Source organism: Colletotrichum chrysophilum (assembly GCF_026319265.1).
Source record: "Colletotrichum chrysophilum strain AFK26 chromosome Unknown scaffold_133, whole genome shotgun sequence".
NCBI lineage: Eukaryota > Fungi > Ascomycota > Sordariomycetes > Glomerellales > Glomerellaceae > Colletotrichum > Colletotrichum chrysophilum.
In genome coordinates, this window is record NW_026517420.1 from 18,837 (window position 1) to 38,395 (window position 19,559).

At 53.3% G+C, this 19,559-nt stretch overlaps 6 protein-coding genes across 6 annotated transcripts; 3 read left to right on the forward strand and 3 right to left on the reverse strand.

Annotated features, from left to right (window-relative positions):
- Positions 1 to 910: 910 nt before the first annotated feature.
- On the forward strand, positions 911 to 2,954 carry COL26b_011206 (uncharacterized protein; the record flags this gene model as incomplete). Its single annotated transcript, XM_053183878.1, has 3 exons — positions 911 to 1,319; positions 1,382 to 2,417; positions 2,483 to 2,954. 3 exons carry the CDS (start codon positions 911 to 913, stop codon positions 2,952 to 2,954), a joined length of 1,917 nt encoding a protein of 638 aa, XP_053032153.1.
- A 440-nt stretch (positions 2,955 to 3,394) lies between these two features.
- Positions 3,395 to 4,732, reverse strand: COL26b_011207 (uncharacterized protein; the record flags this gene model as incomplete). The annotated part of the gene is made up of 2 exons (XM_053183879.1): positions 3,395 to 3,930; positions 3,988 to 4,732. The coding sequence occupies 2 exons, from the start codon at positions 4,730 to 4,732 to the stop codon at positions 3,395 to 3,397; spliced, it is 1,281 nt and encodes a 426-aa protein (XP_053032154.1).
- Positions 4,733 to 7,371: 2,639 nt separating this feature from the next.
- COL26b_011208 (uncharacterized protein) lies at positions 7,372 to 9,119 on the reverse strand (the record flags this gene model as incomplete). Its single annotated transcript, XM_053183880.1, has 2 exons — positions 7,372 to 7,381; positions 7,402 to 9,119. 2 exons carry the CDS (start codon positions 9,117 to 9,119, stop codon positions 7,372 to 7,374), a joined length of 1,728 nt encoding a protein of 575 aa, XP_053032155.1.
- A 1,487-nt stretch (positions 9,120 to 10,606) lies between these two features.
- On the forward strand, positions 10,607 to 12,489 carry COL26b_011209 (uncharacterized protein; the record flags this gene model as incomplete). The annotated part of the gene is made up of 4 exons (XM_053183881.1): positions 10,607 to 10,961; positions 11,021 to 11,322; positions 11,379 to 11,873; positions 11,923 to 12,489. The coding sequence occupies 4 exons, from the start codon at positions 10,607 to 10,609 to the stop codon at positions 12,487 to 12,489; spliced, it is 1,719 nt and encodes a 572-aa protein (XP_053032156.1).
- An 804-nt stretch (positions 12,490 to 13,293) lies between these two features.
- COL26b_011210 (uncharacterized protein) lies at positions 13,294 to 14,399 on the forward strand (the record flags this gene model as incomplete). Its single annotated transcript, XM_053183882.1, has 4 exons — positions 13,294 to 13,556; positions 13,613 to 13,851; positions 13,915 to 14,027; positions 14,220 to 14,399. The coding sequence occupies 4 exons, from the start codon at positions 13,294 to 13,296 to the stop codon at positions 14,397 to 14,399; spliced, it is 795 nt and encodes a 264-aa protein (XP_053032157.1).
- A 3,713-nt stretch (positions 14,400 to 18,112) lies between these two features.
- Positions 18,113 to 19,202, reverse strand: COL26b_011211 (uncharacterized protein; the record flags this gene model as incomplete). The annotated part of the gene is made up of 3 exons (XM_053183883.1): positions 18,113 to 18,349; positions 18,415 to 18,596; positions 18,734 to 19,202. 3 exons carry the CDS (start codon positions 19,200 to 19,202, stop codon positions 18,113 to 18,115), a joined length of 888 nt encoding a protein of 295 aa, XP_053032158.1.
- Between the last annotated feature and the right edge of the window lie 357 nt (positions 19,203 to 19,559).

A 19,559-nucleotide genomic window follows, 5' to 3' on the forward strand; every position in this document is an offset into this window, starting at 1 on the left:
TGGACCCCCTCGCTCTCCACACACCTTCAGCCTGCTTGTGTTTTCTTATTAGTCCTAACGGTGGCTTTAACCAGGGTTTATCCACCTTCCTTGACGTCTCCCGCGCGGCTGCGACTGAGATCTTGGAAATCCAGCCAATCTTCTCCTTTGGGCCGCCTATGATGATGTTCCACACCCACGTGTGGGTCGCGGAACTGGCTGTCAAACCTGGCCCAAGCCCAGCTCACACACGCGGTGCATAACACTTTCCTGATCCTGCTGGGCCCGGGCAATACAGTGGGGTGGCAACCCTGACTCGATCGACGATTAGGATGGTGCCTGTAAAGAAAAAAAAATTGTCAATGCATGGGACGACAAGGCTGGAAGTATTTTGATCCCGTAGTTGTTTCCCTGGTTGGCTGGTACAGAACTAGTCTCCTATCGAACACCCTGTGGCGACATATCGAACAACCATGGAAACGAAAAGAGTGGACTTCGGGACAGGAGGAGTGGACAGCCACATTCGGAATATGCCCATTACGGAGACAGGAGCGACGGATGGCCAGATGTGACCTGATGCAGCTCTGCGGGCAGTGCCGTAGCTCCTTGCTGTAACCCCTTCCTTGCGATCATCATCTCCGAGAGTGGTATTTTGCATATGCAGCTTTGCGAAGACCAACGCCCAAGGCAGGTGCAATATAAGCCGGTTCTTCTTCCCGAGCATTCGGAATCAACTCCCCTCTAATCCAGGCTCAATTTGAGTTAAGAACAAGCTGCACCTTCCAGCCCTACTGAACTCTCTTTTGAGTGTTAGCTCCTTCTCTTGTCCAGGCCCTCCCCTACCTCAGTCTTTCTATCTAAGAGACAAGCAACTCCCACTGCATCTTCACACACTCATCTATTCATACCTTAACACATCCACCCACAAAACATGCCTTCTGCCATAGAAGTGCCGCCTCGACAGCCCTCTCCGGAGGTTAAGCTGCTCTCCAAGGTTGACTCTCAGATCATGGACGAAGAAGCTCTCACCACCGCCGCCGGCATCTTGGACATCATCTGCCGCTATCGTCTGAAGCGTGGTAGCACAGATGAGCTCGAGGGCAGGCTAGGCTTCCTCTCCCAGATCTACAGGAAAGTCAAGTCCCAGAGCGAGATTCGCATGTGCCTTCCTGCCTTCCCCTTCAAGTCACCCAACACAAGAGACAAGGTCCTCAGCCGTCTGCCTGATAAGGCGGATGAGTTCGCCCTTGCCAACCTCAACGGTCTCTGCTCAGCCATCAAGGACTACTACGAGCCCGGCGCAAAGCTCACTATCATCTCCGACGGACTTGTATATAACGGTACGCTAGCCTAACACTTTGATTCTGCTGCTTTCGACGCGACTAACAAAATTCTATAACAGACCTTCTTGGTGTCCAAGACAAGGAAGTCTGGGCGTACGGAGAGACTCTTCGTGGCATTGCCGCCGAGCAGCGCTTGACCAACATCCAGTTCTCTCGTCTCCAGGACCTCGTCCACCTCCCTAACCTCCCCAACAAGCTCGAGGAGATCACATACGTCGCCAACGCTACCAACTTCCGCCGGGCTCTCCTTAACACCTTCGGCAGAGCCGACTACGACCCCTCCAACGAGATCTCCAAGAACGAGGACACCTGCCTGACATATCGCGGATACATCAAGTTCCTCGAGACCGATTTGCGCCATGTCTACCCCGTCGGCGAAGACCGCTCCAAGACCAAGTTCAAGACCGGCATCGAGTACATCTCCAAGCAGATGCTGCAGCGCGGTGACGCCTTTGCGCGTGCTGTGCGCGAGAACTTCCGCGACCACATCCGTCTCTCCATCCACCCCTCCGTGGGCGAGACCAAGATCCCCATCAGCCCCTTGCCGACTACCACCTACTACACCACCCCCTGGCACTGCTCCATCGCCTTCAGCGTCAGCGGCGCCATTACCACCGGCCCCCGATCAGAGTTCGAGAACGACCCAAAGTACGAGCTCGTCTACGAGGACGGCAGACCCAGCTACTTCCGCGAGAAGAGCGACCTCTACAACTGGGACAAGGACGTGACCTTCGAGCCTATCTACCCCTGCGGCGTTGTCATCCGCCCGGCCGCCGGCCCCAAGAAGCTCTCCATCCACGACATCGACGCCAAGAAGGTCCGCGCCCTGTCCGAGGTCAACTCTCCCGTCATCATGCGCGGCTTCTCCAAGACCAAGGACCGTGACCTGTTCGTCAAGAAGTCCGAGGAGTTCGGAACGCCCCTCCCGTGGAAGTTTGGCCTTGTCCTCGAGGTCAAGGACCAGGGTGCCGATACCCGTGGTCTGAATAACGTTCTGTCAGCCGAGTGGATGCCCTTCCACTTCGATGGTCTGTTCAAGACCCACAAGGTGCCCCAAGAGGACGGAACTGAGAAGCTTCTTCCCAACCCTCCCAAGTAAGTCCACTTCCAGCGGCACAGCAGTGCAGATCCGATGACCCGGAGCTAACCCACTCCTGCAGGTTCCAGTTCTTCACCTCGGTCACGCCCTCACCGAAGGACACCGGCTTCACCCTCTTCACCCCGTCCCGCCTCGTCTTCCAGAACCTGCCTCCCCACCTGCCTCTTGAGAAGCTCTCCAAGCTCACCTGGAGCGTCCAGACCAGCTCCTTCGACGCCACCAAGATGACCGGTCTCCCTCTTGTCACCCCCCACCCCGAGACCGGTGAGGCTTGCATCCGCTACCACGAGCCCTGGCCTCAGTCCAAGACCACCTTCGATGCCACCTACGTGAACATCGAAGGCGTCAGCGAGGAGGAGAGCACCGAGATCTGCAACATCCTGGACTCCCTGTTGCACGACCGGAGGAACACGCTCTACTTCTCTTGGGAGGAGGGCGACCTGCTCGTCAGCGACAACGTCTTGGCAATGCACACCCGCAGTGACTTCAAGGCTGGTTCGCCGAGAGAGTTGTGGCGCATTCACTTCGACTAAGCGTTTGATTGCATTGGGTTGGAGCGAGTATTCTTGCATTGTACATAAAAGGTTGTAAAAGTTGCAGCATGGCTTTAGGATTCCCTCTCTGTTCTGTTTAGGTTGGCATAGGCATCTTTTGGTAGATTGAAACGAATCACATCACTTATGATTGATACACTACTCTTTTATGACGTGACATGTTTGTATTGCACACCAAGTCTATCGTCGTCTCATCTTAGTCCCTTAAGCACTTTGGGGCATTCTTGATGTTGACGGTAATGACTTTTAATTGGTCAGGAACAAAATTTGTCGAGTTCATCAACTCAGACTCACAGAAAGGTTCATAACTGCAAAAAAAAGCTCAGCAGAGAAGCAACTTAGTTTAGTTACCAATGGTCGTTCAGAAAAATCGCTGCAACAGAGTACAAAAGTCCCATTAACACCTACTAGCCAACCAATCATAGTTGCGCCTTCGTTTCCAACATCCGCCTGCCCTTCTCCAGCTCTTGAGTCAAGTCGTACTTCCATATCCAATCCATGCGGGTCGACAAGTTCTCGGCGATCCACTCCGGGTCGTCCTTCAACTCCAACTCGTACAACTGTCCCTGCTCGCGGCTATCCGTGACCAAGTTCTGTGACCTCTCCTTTCTCGTCTTGTTGTATACAGCAAACGCAGGCTCAATCTCTTCAGGGCTGGAGATCAAACTCAACAGGTTGCCCATGACGTATGCATCCTCAATCGCCATGCCAGCTCCGGAGCCCTTGTGAGGTGTTGACGCGTGGGCTGCGTCACCGAGGAGGCACACCCGTCCCTTGAAGAATGTGTGGCTGGGCGGGTGGTCGAATAGGGCCCAGACATCGGGCTTTTGCATCATCTGGATGATCCGACGGGCTTGCTCACTCCAGCCTTCAAAGTCGGCAAGCATTTCCTCCTTGTTGACTGACACGACCCAGTTGTCTGATTTCCAGTCGTCTTTACTGCGCATAGCAACCACTGAAGCCTTTTGTTAACATCGAACGCCCTTTTGAAGCGTCTCTGTTGCAAACTTACCATTCATGTATTTGCCTTTGGCTACGGAAAAGGTCAAAATGTGACCATGCCTCCCGCAGTACATCTGGGCGTTCCCGGCCAGCTCTTCGCCAAGCAGTTCTTGAGCTTCCTCAATGGGAATCAGTCCTCGATAAGCGCACTTTCCAGAGAAGACAGCCTTAGCGGCTGGATCGTTCTCTCCCAGCATGACGCTGCGCAACTTGGACTTAATGCCGTCGCAAGCAATCACCGCATCGTGTCTCGCTGTCGTGCCGTCCTGGAACTTCAACAACACGCTCTTCCCATCATCCTCATAGTCCACACAGCGCTTGCCAAACTTGGCAATCCCGTCCGGCAGCAGCTTCACCAGCTCATCCAGAAAGTGAGCGCGGTGAATGCTCGTCTGCCCGCCGTCACACTCCAGGCGGTAGATCAGGTCGCCCTCCCGGTGCTTGCCGTCGCAGGACTCGCCGTACCTGAAGTCGAACCACACGCCCTTGTGGTCTTCCGACTGGTTGTACGTCGCCTGGGCTTCGAACGCGTTCCGGACGTGCGGCGAGATCAGGGACATGGCCCTCAGCGCGTTGGGCCCGAACGAGACGCCGGCCCCGATCTCTCCGAACTGCGGCGCCTGCTCGTACAGCGTTGTCGGGATCCGCTGGAGCAGGAGCTGGAGAGTCAGCGTCAGGCCGGCGATGCCGCCTCCGACCACAGCGACGTTGAAGTCCTTGTTCGGAGACAGGCAAAACTCCGGCGGCGGCGTCATCTTCGATACGTGTGGTTGAGAAGTGAGAGGTGCCAAGGAGGAATAGAGTTCGGACGCGGAAATGAATAGGACGGGCACGTGCTGTCTGTCACCTTTTCGCAGTGTGCTTTGAAACGAATAATCGAGCTGACACAAAATTCTTTGGTCTTGTCTCAAGGTGAAGGTATTTCTATGAAGATATACATGGGAAGAGTACACGGCACAAACCACCAGAAATGAAAACACTTGCAGCAGAGCTTGTCCCTTACAGCCTCACCGGCGACTCGGATGAGACCTATGACGCCGACGACGACAAAATTGAATGACAGCACCCACCGGGAGGACCCATCGGCTGCCACCGACAATTCTTGCCGATAGTCCCGGGCCCCGAAATTCAACGGACAACCTGCGTCGATGATCTTCGGATGGGGCGTCCACGTTGTGCTGACGTTCTTGCGGTGGCGTATTGGCTGGCGCTGTCGGGTCACGGGTTATGCATCTTCGGCTTCGGGAATTGGGTTGATTCTAGAAAGTCCACCAGCTGCCTAGCCGAAGCAGCCTTCGGGTGACGGTTTTTAGGGGCGTGCGTTGACCCGGGTAGTATCACTTCTTACTATCGGCAGTGAGGGGAAACGAGGGGGATGGATGAATGGGGATCATGCATCGAACTAATCTTGTCCGTTGCATGCTCTCCGAAACTTTAAAGCTTCGGCTGTTCAAGATTGTTCGATGTCTCTGAGCGTTGAAGAATTGCCATGTGGGCGCCAATGTGTGTTAGTTACCCCAGACGCCACAAAAAAATGTCCGTCTAATTTTAGTCTTGTCGATAGTTCCTGTCGCACCGCCCTGGCCGGAGCCCGATCCGAGAGGCACTCAATGCCTGGGGAAATTCGGGTATCTTCCCCAGATTCCCCGGATTCTGTCAGGATGAATCTCAAGATCCAAGGAAGGGACGGTGTTTCCCACGGGGTGGGAAAGAGTTTAAAAGGCCAGCCCCACCGCTGTCATTGAGTCACGGTGATGGTCAGACCTCAGACTGGCTTTTGAGTTCCATCAGACGGCTGCAACAATGGCGACTAAACCAACCTTCATCTTTGTACCTGGTGCTTGGCACTGCGCGACTCGCTTTCGGCCTGTGACTTCGCAGCTTGAAGCTCTCGGATACAACACTGTGTCCGTCCAGTTGCCTTCCTACGGAGCCAACCCACCGCTGAAGGACTTTGAGCCCGACGTCGCGGCGATTCGGCAAGCAATTGAGAAGGCTGTCGACAATGGCGAAGAGGTGGTGCTGTTCATGCACAGTTATGGCGGTGTAGTTGGCTCTGAAGCCTGCCGAGGGCTTGATACAGCAACACGTAAGAGGGAGGGCAAGCCGGGGGGCATTGTCCGCCTGATCTTTTGCGCTGCTTTTCTGCTTCCAGAAGGTAACAAATGAAACCATTTCCTAGTGGCTTATATGACAGAGACTAACCGGCTAAAAGGGATCTCACTCATCGACATGCTCCAAGGTCAACCATTGCCTTGGTTCAGGTTGTCAGAGAATGACACCATCGTCGACGCCGAACGGCCCATAGAAATATGTTACAACGACCTTGACGAGAAGGCGGCCGCCGAGGCGGTGCTTGGGCTCAAGTGCCACAGCTACAGAACGTTTTTCAGCAAGCTCACGTACGCAGCCTGGAGAGACATCCCGGTGACTTACATCCTCTGCGAGCGGGACAACGCGATCCCGCCGCCAGCGCAGCAGCAGATGATCGATGCCTCTAAAGTGGATGTTGTTATTGAACGGATGGATGCTAGTCACTCGCCATTTTTGAGTAGGCCTGATGATGTTACTGCGGCATTGAGGCGGTCAGTTGGGGAGGTCTTTTGAGCAAGTTGTTAATGTCAACGCGTTTATTTGCCTGTATGAGCTGCATTCTTGTCTTGGTAAGCGACAACTAGTAATGGACTATGTTTCCGCAAGTTTTCGGAGTCACCACTTGAGGTCCTAGTATCGCTCATGTTATCGACATAAGCGACATGAAAGTAAGGGGCAGCTGGGTTACTGGGTATGAACCCACGAGCGAACTTAATTCGTGTTTTTCTTGGTCATTGCGGTATCATTAATTCGTACTGTCGCTACTTTACATGTGCATATATGTCATCGTTCCCCTCAACATGGTGGATCAAGTAACGCACCAGTTTCCGGCATCATCATCTCATCGGTGTATCCCAGATGTGACAGGCCCACGTCCATGGTAGGAAAGAATGGCATGTCATGTGCGTAAGAATCGAATAGCAGCGTCCGTGGTGACATAGGAAGTAAGATGTCGGTCGACGGTGTCAGAGCCTGAGTGATATTGGAACCTCTTGCTTGCTCCGCTCCGCCCAGCGGGTGACTATCGGAGCTCCCTGTTGTTAGGGAAGCATTCTGGTCTATGTTGCTCATCTCTTCCGCATCCGAAGTGCTGTGTAGCCTTTGACCGCCGAACATCCGGGACTCACGACCGAAACTTGTGGACCCCATCCTTGAAGCGTCATTCGATAGTGACGCACCATCATGAACGCTTCCGAAGAGCTCGCCTATGAGCATTCCTTGGCACTCCATTTTACGCCGAGCCCTACTTTCTGTGTACAAGACACAGGCGCCTTGCAGATGTTCAACTATGGACAACTCCCTATTTGCGACTGGATCATGCTTGCTGAACCGTTGTAGGAGCGCCTGGGCGTCTGCTAAGCTCTTGTCAAGCGGGAAGGTGCTGTCCAGGTCACCGAACACGGCAAGACCAAGCACCAGAGCCGATACGAACACCGAGTTGATGACGAAGGGATGTCGCTTGGAGACGTTCTTATCGGTGATGAGGCCGGATAAAAGGTCGATGGTGCGGATTGCCGAGTCTACGCAAGCGTGGACCAGCAGTTGATCAGATGATGATGAGAGCTGTGGCTCGTCATGCCATGTTGACATGTTTTGTAACCGAGCCATGTTCCTTGAGACAAAGTCGATGAGAAATGGTCGTGAAAGTAACATGATGCTCCAATAGTATGCTTCTTTCATGTGGTAGAGTCCCACGTTGGGGTACTTCTCACCATCCTCTGCTTCAACATACATGCCTGACTTTACGCCATCGGCGGCAAGACCATCGCTGAACCGTGCAGCCCAGCGACGATGTTGTTCGCTGATGCGCTCCAAGGTGTCTGTCGTGACCATGCGCTTGGCGTAGACATCGTTGAGGATAGACTCAAAGATGGAACATAGCTCCAGCGAGGCTGAGTGGTTGTCGGTTGATGAGAAGTCCCGGGATTCTGTAGTGGCCAAGGGCCGTCCTAATGAAGCCGCAAGAAACAAGTCTAAAACTCGAAGGGCTTTCCACAGACGCTCCCTAGTTTCTTGCTCATGAATCGGGAAGAGAGATGAGTTGTCTCTTTTGTGTATACCCAGTGCATGAGCTGCGCGGACTGCGACGCCGAGGTGCATGAAAGCTGAGTTGCGCCTGGATGCACCAAGGAGATAGACGGTGATCAAGACGTAGGTGCTGACGGTGTTGTTCGTTGGATTCTCCATTGCGTATGAGACCGCCAGAAACCGTCCATAGTTGAAATACTTCTCGGCGTCAGCGTCTCGATCATCAGGACATCTCTGAGCCCCGATGCCGAACGTGAGGAAGAAGATGCAGTTCATGGCTTCTTCATCGTGACTCGTCGGTTCCCCACGGAGCCACTTTTCCAGATCCTTCAAGAGCTCTGCTTCGTCAAATACCTCGAGTATGCAGTTGGTTGCCCGCAGGTACCACCGGAGTAGGTACCTTGCCTGTTCGGGGCTGGGCTTTGCTGGGATATCTGCTGGGTTGGTGATGATCCATTTCGGGCGTCCTTCTGGAGTTGCCTCAACCATGAGATGTCTCAGGGGATCATCAGTGAACGGGCACGACCCGACGCGGTCGCGGACCAGCCGGCGGATGACTTTCAGGAAGGCCAGGTTGGCGGCATCGCCAATGAACATGAAGCGGCCGCGGCCATCGCCAATGAGCCGTGAGATCTGCGGTACCACCGTGTTGGGCGAGAGATGGCACACTTGCGAAGATGCGCGTCTGTGGTGGTGGTTCGGCGAGACGCCGTGGGCTTCTTGGAAAGAGGCCGTTGAGCCATATGAATGGAAGATGTCTCCTCGACTTGCCGGGCTTCCGTCAATAGCCACACGCTGCTGCTGCTGCGTTGGAGGAGGACTCCTCGCCGATGAAGCTGAGCCCTCGGGCGGGAAGGTTGTTGTCGTCGGACCGCTGAAGGAACAGTCGCTCTCGACTCTGCGGATAACGCACCGCCTGCAGGGCTGCTGGCCGTCGCAGCGCTCTTTCCGCCGCTTGCAGTTGCCGCAGGCTTTGACGCATCTGCGCCGTTCGCTCTGTCGGACCCTTTTCGTCGGCATTGTCTGGATGCTGAAATCTTACCCAGAAACCCTTAATCTTCTCGTCTCTCTTCCGAACTGAACTTCTTGTGAAACGCAAATCGTGCGCTGGGTTGGTTGGTTGGCTACGGCAACGGCGAAAACGGGAACGCGTGGCAAAGAGGGAAAAAATTACCGCTATGATTTCTTGGGTCAAACAGCCAGCCCAGCCTGCCTGCTGCTGCAGTGTGCCAAAATCCGGGGCAAACTCGCTGCGGCACAGCAGCCTCAGCTCCTGCGGGGGAACGCTTTTCCAGGGGGGCTCCCAGGTCATCAATTTCCCCAGATTTTGCGCCCCTCCACGGCGCGGCATGCCGGGCGACTTGATAGCCATGACGGGGCCAGGGGGGGTAGCAACTCAGAAGCAACGGGGGAAGGTGTAGAAAGGGACGGTCCAATGAGCTAGTCCATTTTGACATCTGTCGTGACAGCATTGGTTGTTCTTCTTTCTTGAAGAATCGGGCTTTGGGGCGGGATCGTCGGACGCTTAGCTCGGCACACAGCAGAGTGCTGTATCCGCGGCTCTCAATGCAAGATACAGCTAGGGTATCACAGACTATTGGCCAAGATGGACGACCAATCGCCACTAGCCATTTCCAAAGAGGAAACAGTTGTTGAATGTCTTGTGTAATGCTCTCTTTTTTATCTCCTCTGCCCGCCCACTTCAACACCTCAACCTCAACCAAGTCTTGGCTTCTCAGTCGCTCCATGATGGGCTTTCCCCGCAGTATCGGCATGACGGCAGTGAGGCCCAAAGACGATCAACATGAAAAGTGACAGCAAAGGCGGAGCGGTGAATAATTGACCGAGACAGCAATGCCGACACTCCTTGTCTCTCTGGACAACACTTCGCAAGAAAAGTAGATAGCAAAGTGGTAGTCGCCATGTCCAATAAGCACGAGACGCCGAGGGCCCTTATCCGACGTGTCAAGCCCTCATCCGACAACCCTCTCAAAGCCGAGAAAACCCCCATGTCCGAGCACGCCCAACCACCCAAGTCAGCGCCGCCCCCCAAACTAGACCCGCAGTAGCGCTCATAGCGAAGACCCGGATTCCGACGATATCGGAAGCCGGGTCCTTTGGATGCTCTTCCCGAAGGGCAATTGCGTTGCTTTCATTGGAAGCGCAGCAATGGCCACCCGATACCCGATTACGGGTCCGACGTTTCGATGTTCGTCGCTGTGACACTGGGCCACGAATCGGACGGAGGAAAGAACGAGAGCGAACGGATTATTGGCTCTTGGGACGACGGCAAATCCCAAACTCGACCAAGGAAGAATGGATGCTCCTCTCCGAGGGTTGATGGAGCTGAAGGTGTGATAGTCACGAGGCGCAAAGACGTGAAGTGCGGGTACGGGATAGTACTACATGAACGCACCCCGGCCGGCGCTCTCTTATCACTTGTGTTAGCTGGATTTCCTCCCCAGCTAGGGAGTTTTGACGTCTTTTTGCATCGACAAAAACTCATCATGGCCGAGAAAGCATATTCAGCCGTCGCTGAAACGAAGCGCATTCTGGACTTTGTCCTCGACACCGTGCAGATACCTGCTGAAGCTGAAAAAATCACCAAAAATGTGCAGCTCACTGCGACTCGCGACCTGCCGTACTTTCCTATCCCCTTTAAGGAAACGGAGTTGGCCTCAGCTTTGAAGGCCATTGAGGGTGGTGTTGCTGGAGCGCTTGCAGCTACCAAGTTTGGAACCAACACTGAGCCAAAGGTCACAGTGAGCTTGGAGAAGAGCACTGCGTTCTTGATTCAGGCGTATTTGGCGACTGTTGGCGGCTATGGAAAGTTGGACAAAGAGGTCAAGAAGATGCTAAAAGGTGAGCTCACAATCATCATTCTCACCACCGGGTGAATCAAGTAGATCTAACTGTCCCAGACACGGACTTGCTGAAGGCGCAGTCCGATCCGTACCGTCGCATGTCGGCAAACTTGTACGAGACTAAGTCAAGAGGAGAGTACTACCATATTCATGGATCACTTGAGGCATCAACGACTCTTGGCATGATAGGCTTGGAGCCGTTCAGACCGGACCTGAAGGATGATCATGACGCAATTGTCGATGCAATTGAATCTCATGTAAAGAATTTCACCACCGAAGAGCTCGAGCGCATGAATGCAGAGAAACGCCAGGCTGGCGTACCCGTACTCAAGCATGAAGACTTCCTCCGCACACCTCATGTGAGTCAATCTCACATCTCACATTTCCCATCTGATATTGACGGATCTACTTACAGGGCAAGACAAACGTCAGCCTCCCTCCATGGAGCGTTGACAACCTGGAGAACTCAACACCTCCAACGCCGCTGCCTAGCACATCTGACAAGCGCATCCTGTCCGGTGTCAAAGTGCTTGAGCTGTGTCGCATCATCGCTGGGCCGGTAATCGGACGTATCTTGGGCGAGTATGGCGCGGATGTATTGAAGATTACGAGCCCCAACCTCAGCGATGTCCCATTTTTCCAGGTTGATGGCAACATGGGAAAGCATGCCGCCGACCTGGATCTCAAGACGCCAGAGGGAAGAAAGCAGTTTGAAGCCCTGCTAGCGGAAGCGGATGTCGTTCTTGACGGGTATCGGCCTGGTGCCTTGGAAAAGCTCGGTTACGGCGCGACTGCTCTGACCAAACTCGCCAAGGACCGCGGAAAGGGTATCGTCTACGTCAACGAGAACTGCTTCGGGTATCAGGGCGAGTGGGCTTCACGGCCTGGATGGCAACAGATTGCAGACTGCGTGAGTTCAGTCCCTTGCTATTGCCGATCATCGACTAACATGATCATAGGTCAGCGGTGTGGCTTGGGCGCAAGGCCGCTTCATGGGGCTGGATGAGCCGGTTGTTCCCCCTTTCCCCATTTCTGATTACGGAACGGGCTGCATGGGTGCCATTGCGGCTCTAACCGGTCTCTACAACAGAGCTACCAAGGGTGGCTCGTGGCACGGCAAAGCATCTCTCCTGCAATACGATCTGCTCCTCATCAAAGTTGGACAGTACCCAGAAGAAGTCAGGCGCGAGCTGTTGAAGTTGGCGGGCGACGACTTCCTCGCTCTGAGACACAGTCACAGCGTCGATCAGATCTCAGGCACGGCACTGAAAGCCATGAAGCGCTATGCGCCGGAGCTTTTCAGCTCGAAGGAGATTCGCGAAAAGTGGTACTCCAAGGGATACAAGGCAGAGGTTGAGGCCGTAAGACCTGTGGTCAAGATTGACGGCATCGATATTGGATTCAAGAGAGCGAGCAGGCCAAACGGCACAGATCCAGCAAGTTGGGATTTCGGACCGGAAGAGGATCATCTGATAGAAGGTCACACCAACGGTATCAACGGCACGAATGGCGTTGTGAAAGGTTGAGCTTTGTACACCGTAGACGACTTGTGGACCCTCAACCATGATAAACTAATTCTTGTGTAACTTTCTCAATGCCTTATCGCAACTACAACTCAATGCACGTTCGATTGAAACATTTCAATCGAATAGTAGCAATGTTCAATCATCAAGGCACCATGCTGGGCGACCAACATCCAAAGCGACGTGACAGAATAGGGTCCAAGATAGCCCCGCCCATACCCGCCGGTGCATTTCCCGACGCGAAGCCGACCGTTTCGGGGACATGCCAACGCACCATAGCAACACAGAGACATGAAGTCACAGTCACGACTAGCAGCGGACCGCCACCACCACCATCCCCATCCTCCCGCGCGCGAATCTCCACAAAGATAACCCAAAGTGCGGGGGCCCCAGTCCACGAAGCACCGGGCCACGGGCGTCGTCAGGCCAGACTCGCCAGAAAATGGGAGATCTCGGCAGATGCCCCTCGCGTCGGATCCTCTTCCCCGTACCCGAAATGGGAATACCACCCCGGAACCGGGGGGCGTATCCGGCCCAAAAGCGAACAGAGGAGTCGACGGCCGGCAGTACCCGCCGGGCACGTGCAATCAACTGACAAAGCAGGAAAAATGGCGAGTAATACACGAACGATGATTGGGATAAGTATCTTTCCCTCCAACTGCGGGACGGAGAACAAAGACCACCTGTGGCGTAACTTAATTCGTCTTAAGTAGCCTGTCTGCGAACCATCCTCGACCTGCTCATCGCCGGGCTTCACCATCTCGCAGTTTTGTCGTGAAAGAAAAAACACACTCAATACTATCAATCATGGGCTCATTACAGAACAAAGATGTCGGTCTCGGCCAAGACTTCACGAAGCAGGTCATTGCCTCCATGGGCAAGGAGACCGACCCCAGGCTCCGTGTCATTCTCACTTCCTTCATCCAGCACATCCATGACTTTGCGCGCGAGGTCGATCTCACCACGGATGAGTGGATGATGGGTGTCAACATGATCAACTGGGCGGGCCAGATGAGCAACGACCGTCGCAATGAGGGCCAGCTCCTGTGCGACGTTATTGGACTCGAATCGTATGTATCACAATCACAGAAAATGCCAATTTGAGTGAGACTGACGCCGGAAACAGGCTTGTTGATGATATCACAAACCGGGTGGCGACGAGGAACGGCCAGCCCGGCACCGCGACGGCTATCCTCGGCCCCTTCTGGCGCGCCGACACTCCCGTTCGCAGCAACGGCAGCACGATCGTGCTCAAGGTCCCAGAGGACGGTCAAGTTGCGTGGATGTACGGTCAAGTAACATGCTCCAACACCGGAAAGCCGTTGGCCAACGCGTCGGTTGATGTCTGGCAAGCCTCAACAAATGGTATGGAACCCCTGAATTTGCAGATGCAGGGACCTCGATCTGATATGTTTTTTTCTTTTTTAGGTTTGTACGAGCAACAAGATGCCGATCAGCCTGAACACAACCTGCGTGGTGTGTTCAAGACTGACTCGGAGGGCCGCTATGGCTTCTACTGCCTGCGACCCACCCCCTATCCCGTGAGTATTGACGCTGAATGGTTGCGAACAATTTCCTTGCTGACATGATGCATAGGTTCCCGACGATGGCCCAGCTGGCAAGCTGCTGGGACTTCTTCACCGCCACCCATACAGACCGGCTCACATTCACTTGATTGTAAGATACTCCTAACTCCTGCCACTGTAAAAGCATCCATCCTAACAGCTCTACAGGTCCGCTCAGAAAGCTTCCAGTCTGTCACGACACAAATCTTTGACGAGGACTCTAAGTACCTCGAGGATGACTCTGTTTTCGCAGTGAAGGATGGCCTCACCGTGAGATTCTTGGAAAGGAAAGGCGATGCCAAGGCTCCCTGGGAGCTTGAGTACAATATCAAGTTGGTCCCCAAGTAAATAGCATGACGGAACGGCGTTATTATCCTTGGCGTTTGGTGGCTTCATGAGATAAAGATTGATATCCACTTGGTAACTGACAGCTGGGACCCGTGCGTGACTATTACAGAGTGTTTATGGACGATGGGGTTTCACAATTGCTTCAAGCCTCCCATAAGTAAACCGTTTTTCGAGAAGACAGGAAGAAAAGCCCCCACAGCACAACCTACAGTTAGTGAAGGCTGCCGGAGATCTCGAAAAAACTATGAATCACTTGCGCTCAACTCCAATTCACTATACTATGCGCAGAGTTGGGCACGACAAGTCTTCGGACATGAGATGATGCCTAGGACAAAGTTAACTTCATGTTTTCTGCTAATCACTGATCATGTCTATTGTTCACCATGTTCCTCGTACAGTCATGAGACCCTATAAAAGGTTCGCGTTCCCATTTGGAAACTTAGTTCCGATCTATCACAAAAGCAAGCACAAGAAACCACCCCATCGACAGTTACAACTTGTCACCTTCAACGCTCAAACTAGTAATCATGGCCGTCCCTTCTCCTCGCCCTATTCCCCCCGCCCCTCGCTCTCCTCCTAACACCCCCAGCGGTGGCAGCCCGGCCAAATAAAAAGCCAATTGCTTGCGGACGCACCAAGGCAAGATCAAGACTCAATGTTTCGAGCACGCGGCGTATGACTCACTAAGTCTCTCAAAAGCTTCTCATTACCGGATACATTAGAATAGTAATACAGTCTCTGATCAGAGAAAGTCCCTTAGGGCTCAAGCTTCCAAGATACCTAAGGAGTACATTACAGAGAGAAAGCCGAAGTGATAAAACCCAGCCAATGCAATGATCCACAAAAAATAGTCGAGTACTTAACATGTCTAGCTTCAGTGCAGATCAACCTGATGGGTGCTCAATGCGGAAGATTTGTTCCAGGACCTCAACTGTTTTGCAGAAAGATATTATTTAGATGCGAACCTCTTTCAAAAATTTGTCCGCACATGTTTTCCGCGGCTTGAAGTATGCTCTTTGACTTTTAGCAGTGCAGATAGAAAGTTCCATGTCCGCCCCCTATGGGAAACCTTTCTTTACATGATGCTATCTTTCAAACTTGGGAGTCTACCCGCTCTCTCAGGTAAATCATCTTTGATCAATTTCCTCGGAGTAGTCCTCGCTCTCCCAGGAAGGCCAAGCCGGAGCAGGGCTATTGCTACCAGAACAGTTCGAGTAGAAAACTGGATTCTCAGGCTCCACGTCCTCGTCTAGGCCAACAGGATACGTTGGGAAGACTCCCACGGAGAAGCTACCAGGTGTTCCCTTTCCATGGGACCAGAACATGCGGAAAGGTATGAACTCAGAGGCGTCCCTGAAATAGACGAAAAAGCGGTAAGGCCACCCGTTATCGTTCGGCACGACGATATCGGCGTTACTGGCGTTGAAGGCCCCAGACTTAGCCTTGTCACCGAACCACACAAACATGACATCCTCGCGTGGGGTTTCGGTCACGAGAAACTCGTAAGCGCCGGGTAAGGTGGCTTTTATATAGCCGCGGTGCACAAGGATGTTGCATCTCATACTAGATCCAGGGGGACCTTCGACGCCGCCATAGTTGATGGGCACGCTGTCATCTCGCTGTTAATAATCAGGATACCGCTCAATGCCGACCCCAACAGGACGTCGGTCTTGGAGGAGACCTTTGATGTCGTAGTTGGGAGGCTCGAAGTATGGGTCTTGGAGCATATTCTGGCACAGGTCCGACTCCTCTTCGATAATATGGAGCGCTAACTCTGCGCCGATTGTACACGAAGGAGAGGGAGAATTGGACGTGGGGCTTGCGGTCCTCGTGACAAGAGGCGTGCTGATGATCTGTGAAGATGCGATGCTGCTGGTCGTCGTTTCCGCTCCCGCCACTATAGTGATGGTGGTGGCCTTGATCCCGGTGAAGCATTGGCAGGCGGACCAGTAGGCGATTGGATCGGGACAAGCGCTGGCATAAGTAGGCTTGATACCCGTGACAATCGGCACCGAGGGCTCTTCGCGCGATTGCGGTGTGTCAGTGGGTGGTCTGATACATGTCAGCCGATGATTGTAATGTCCGAAAGACGTGGCACAATCCATACCCACGTGCGACTGTGACATAGGTAGTCACGAACTCTGAACACAGAGATGATCTTGTGGAGAGAGGGGGGTCTCGTCGTCCTGCTCCGGCGACTTGCCGACCGCAGTTATTGTTGCAGCTTTCAGCAAGCACCAGCGCGGACGCAACGGAGAATATGGTCAGGAATGTGGAAATATTCATTTCGATGGAAGTAGAATGGCCCCTGTTGGTGAAATCTGAACTTCACCCTGATGTTGAGGAACAGAGAACGCGGCCGAAGTTGTGCGAGTAATCTTAGGCTTAAGTGCCGAATATCTACAGCTTCATCAGAATTACGCAGCATATTTGGACCATCTCGAGATGACTTATGTCTTAGCGCGTCGCATGGAGTGGTGGTGTCTTAACCTCATTTCCCCAAGACAACGGCTTGACCGCGTGATGTTATGCTGCCAATGTTGACAACGCGGGGCATGAACTCAGCTGTAAGGGATCAGCATATGAGGTCTCGGAGCGTGGAGGCAAACAGGCTGAGATATTGTTTTTATTTCTGAGCCACTCAGCTCTACATTCGACGGTGGCTTATGAAGGGGGAGCTGTACTGAGGGCACCACTATTCCTAAAATGGCTGCGGCTGGACAGAGGTGCAGCTAAGTGTTTTCAAGTCAGATACACGACGCAGACACTCTGAGAGGCGCAATTGGGTTTGGCATTGTTTCTCCCTAAGACTTGTCTGATCAAGTAAACTGCTATATGCTAACATCTGATTCTTTTTTCTAGATCTAAATATCTGAACTGCTCTGGGATCGTGAAGGATCAACCTAGAATGCGCACGCAGGCCCAGACATTAGCCCGGAGGCCGCCGCAACCAGAGTGACCAACGTTATTCCAAGTTGGGTGGGTTGCAGTGTCGAGATGCCGTCAACGGCGGCGGCGGTCATCGCAGTCAGGGAACGCTTGTCTGAGTGCCTCCAATTGCACCGACGCAGACGTTGCCGTTGGTCCAAAGGCCGCCCCAGGTCTTTAACTTCAACGACGCGGGTTTTCCTCTCCTGATCAACGATCCATGGTACCGGACTGGGATGGTGTGGGCATCGATTAGGCGAGATACCTTCTGCCTCCTCTTGTAGTGACCCAGGATCATGTTCTTCCGCGCCAAAGAGATGGTGATGTTACTTTTCATAAGAGGATGGCTTCGGCATCATGGATGACCGAATTCAGTCGCAGCGTGCGACGCCAGAGGAGTTGCTGGGGCATCTGGGGATCTTGCCTTATCGCTCACCTAACTGCATTGACGAGAAGGCGACTCTGGGGCTTGATGTGAACGGGAACCCCATACCGACTTCCCTCGAGGCCACGGCGACGGCAGTCGATCCGATGGAGACCGGGGCCTTTGAGCGAAGACTTCCGGCCATGACTGGTAGAAGCTTGCAGGAGAGTCTCTCAACAGCAACGGTGACACTGACGGTAACTCCAAGAGCATAAGTATGTTTGGCTTAGTGGAGAAAAGTTGATGTATTAGAGCTTTGTATGTACTGGAGTCGATACAGTGGCGTTCAACAAGATAAGTAGTCGCTGAAATCAACACATTGAGAGATCGTATGCACTCTCTGGGAAAATCTCACCATACTTCATGACAGATCCAAACAAACATGTGGAATAAGGTCTGGATCCTCCCTCCACTTAGAAAGAAGCTCTTGTCTGTCTCGTCCAAACTTATGTGAATCGAATCCTTCTTCATAACGCTCCTCGACTTCGCCTGCGGCACGATAAACCTGCTCAGAGTCACGCGCCCAGTCCTGCTCGCGGAAATCAGCTGGCCAGCCGTAAAGTCTCAGTGCCTTGCCAATCACCTGGCCAAGAATTTCCTACCAACAACTTTTCAGTTTACAAACACTCAGACCTTATGACTAGGCTACTGTGTCGAGCTTACAGATGAAGTGCTCCAGTATTCGCCTTGACTTGAGGCTGGAACCAGTTCAAGATCGAGTACATCCTGAATCCACGTCCGCAGGACGGTCGGCGCATGGTACATGGGCCAGTTTCCGTAGTGATCCGGGTCGTCCGGCCGTTCAACCGGGTAGTCCCGGGGAGGGCCACCCGGAATTCCTCTGGCTGGAGCTTCGAGAGGCCCAGAGACGAATCTTAAGGCGTCTTGATTGATATCCTCATTAGCTCAACTATTCATATGTCCACGAAAGGGAGTACCCAGAATGACAGAGACTTGGGTGAAAGGAAGATAAGATACATACTGTGACTTAGATCCAGGATCCAGGCAAGACCATCACTCTCATCAGGGCGGGCTAAGGCGACATCTTGAGATAGGAGGTAGCTGGCATCATTCGAGCTGTCAGGGTGGGCAGAATACTGCGCCATATCGTGCGGATCGCGACAACCGTTCACATCATCCTCCTCCAAGTAATTTATGGCGTCGGCCTCGCGATAAATGCGCATGCGCCGGTACGACGCGTTGCGGGGGTAAGGCAGCCGCTCAAGGAGTGAGACAGCCTCCGGGATCATCCTCTTTTCGTTCAACAAACGCTGGGTATCCAGCTGAGCGTGCCTCCCCGTGTCTTCCTGCGGGAATATAACATCCTCGCGTTTCCAGAAGTTAAGCCTCAGTAGCATGGCGTACATGTCGCACCAGAGGGAGACAAATTCGTCCTCCCGGAAGGCTGCCGCAGAGCCCACAGCAGGCTGCGTCCAGACTAGTGGTGCCATTTTGGTTAGAAGCGTCATTGTGGGTGGGCTATTGCTTGTTTGTGGCGTTGTTGTGGATAGTCTACGTGAGGCTATTAATGAGCAAAGAGGGGTTGAAGAAAAGTAGATTCAGCATGCAGACAACCAACAGACTTGAGATGAACGATTGGCGGACTTCAGGGCGTTAGTCAGCTGGCGCCAAGCGCAAAACATCTCTCAGCTGGATACCAAGCCCGTTATCTTCAGCCTGGGCTTAGAATGCCAAGCATTGCTCTCGCGATATAAGACCAGACGGCATCAGAGTGCAAGAACTTGGATGTTTCAGAGATAGTCCAAGGGTTTTTGTGTCTAGTTTCGGATTCCGAATTACGAAGGGGT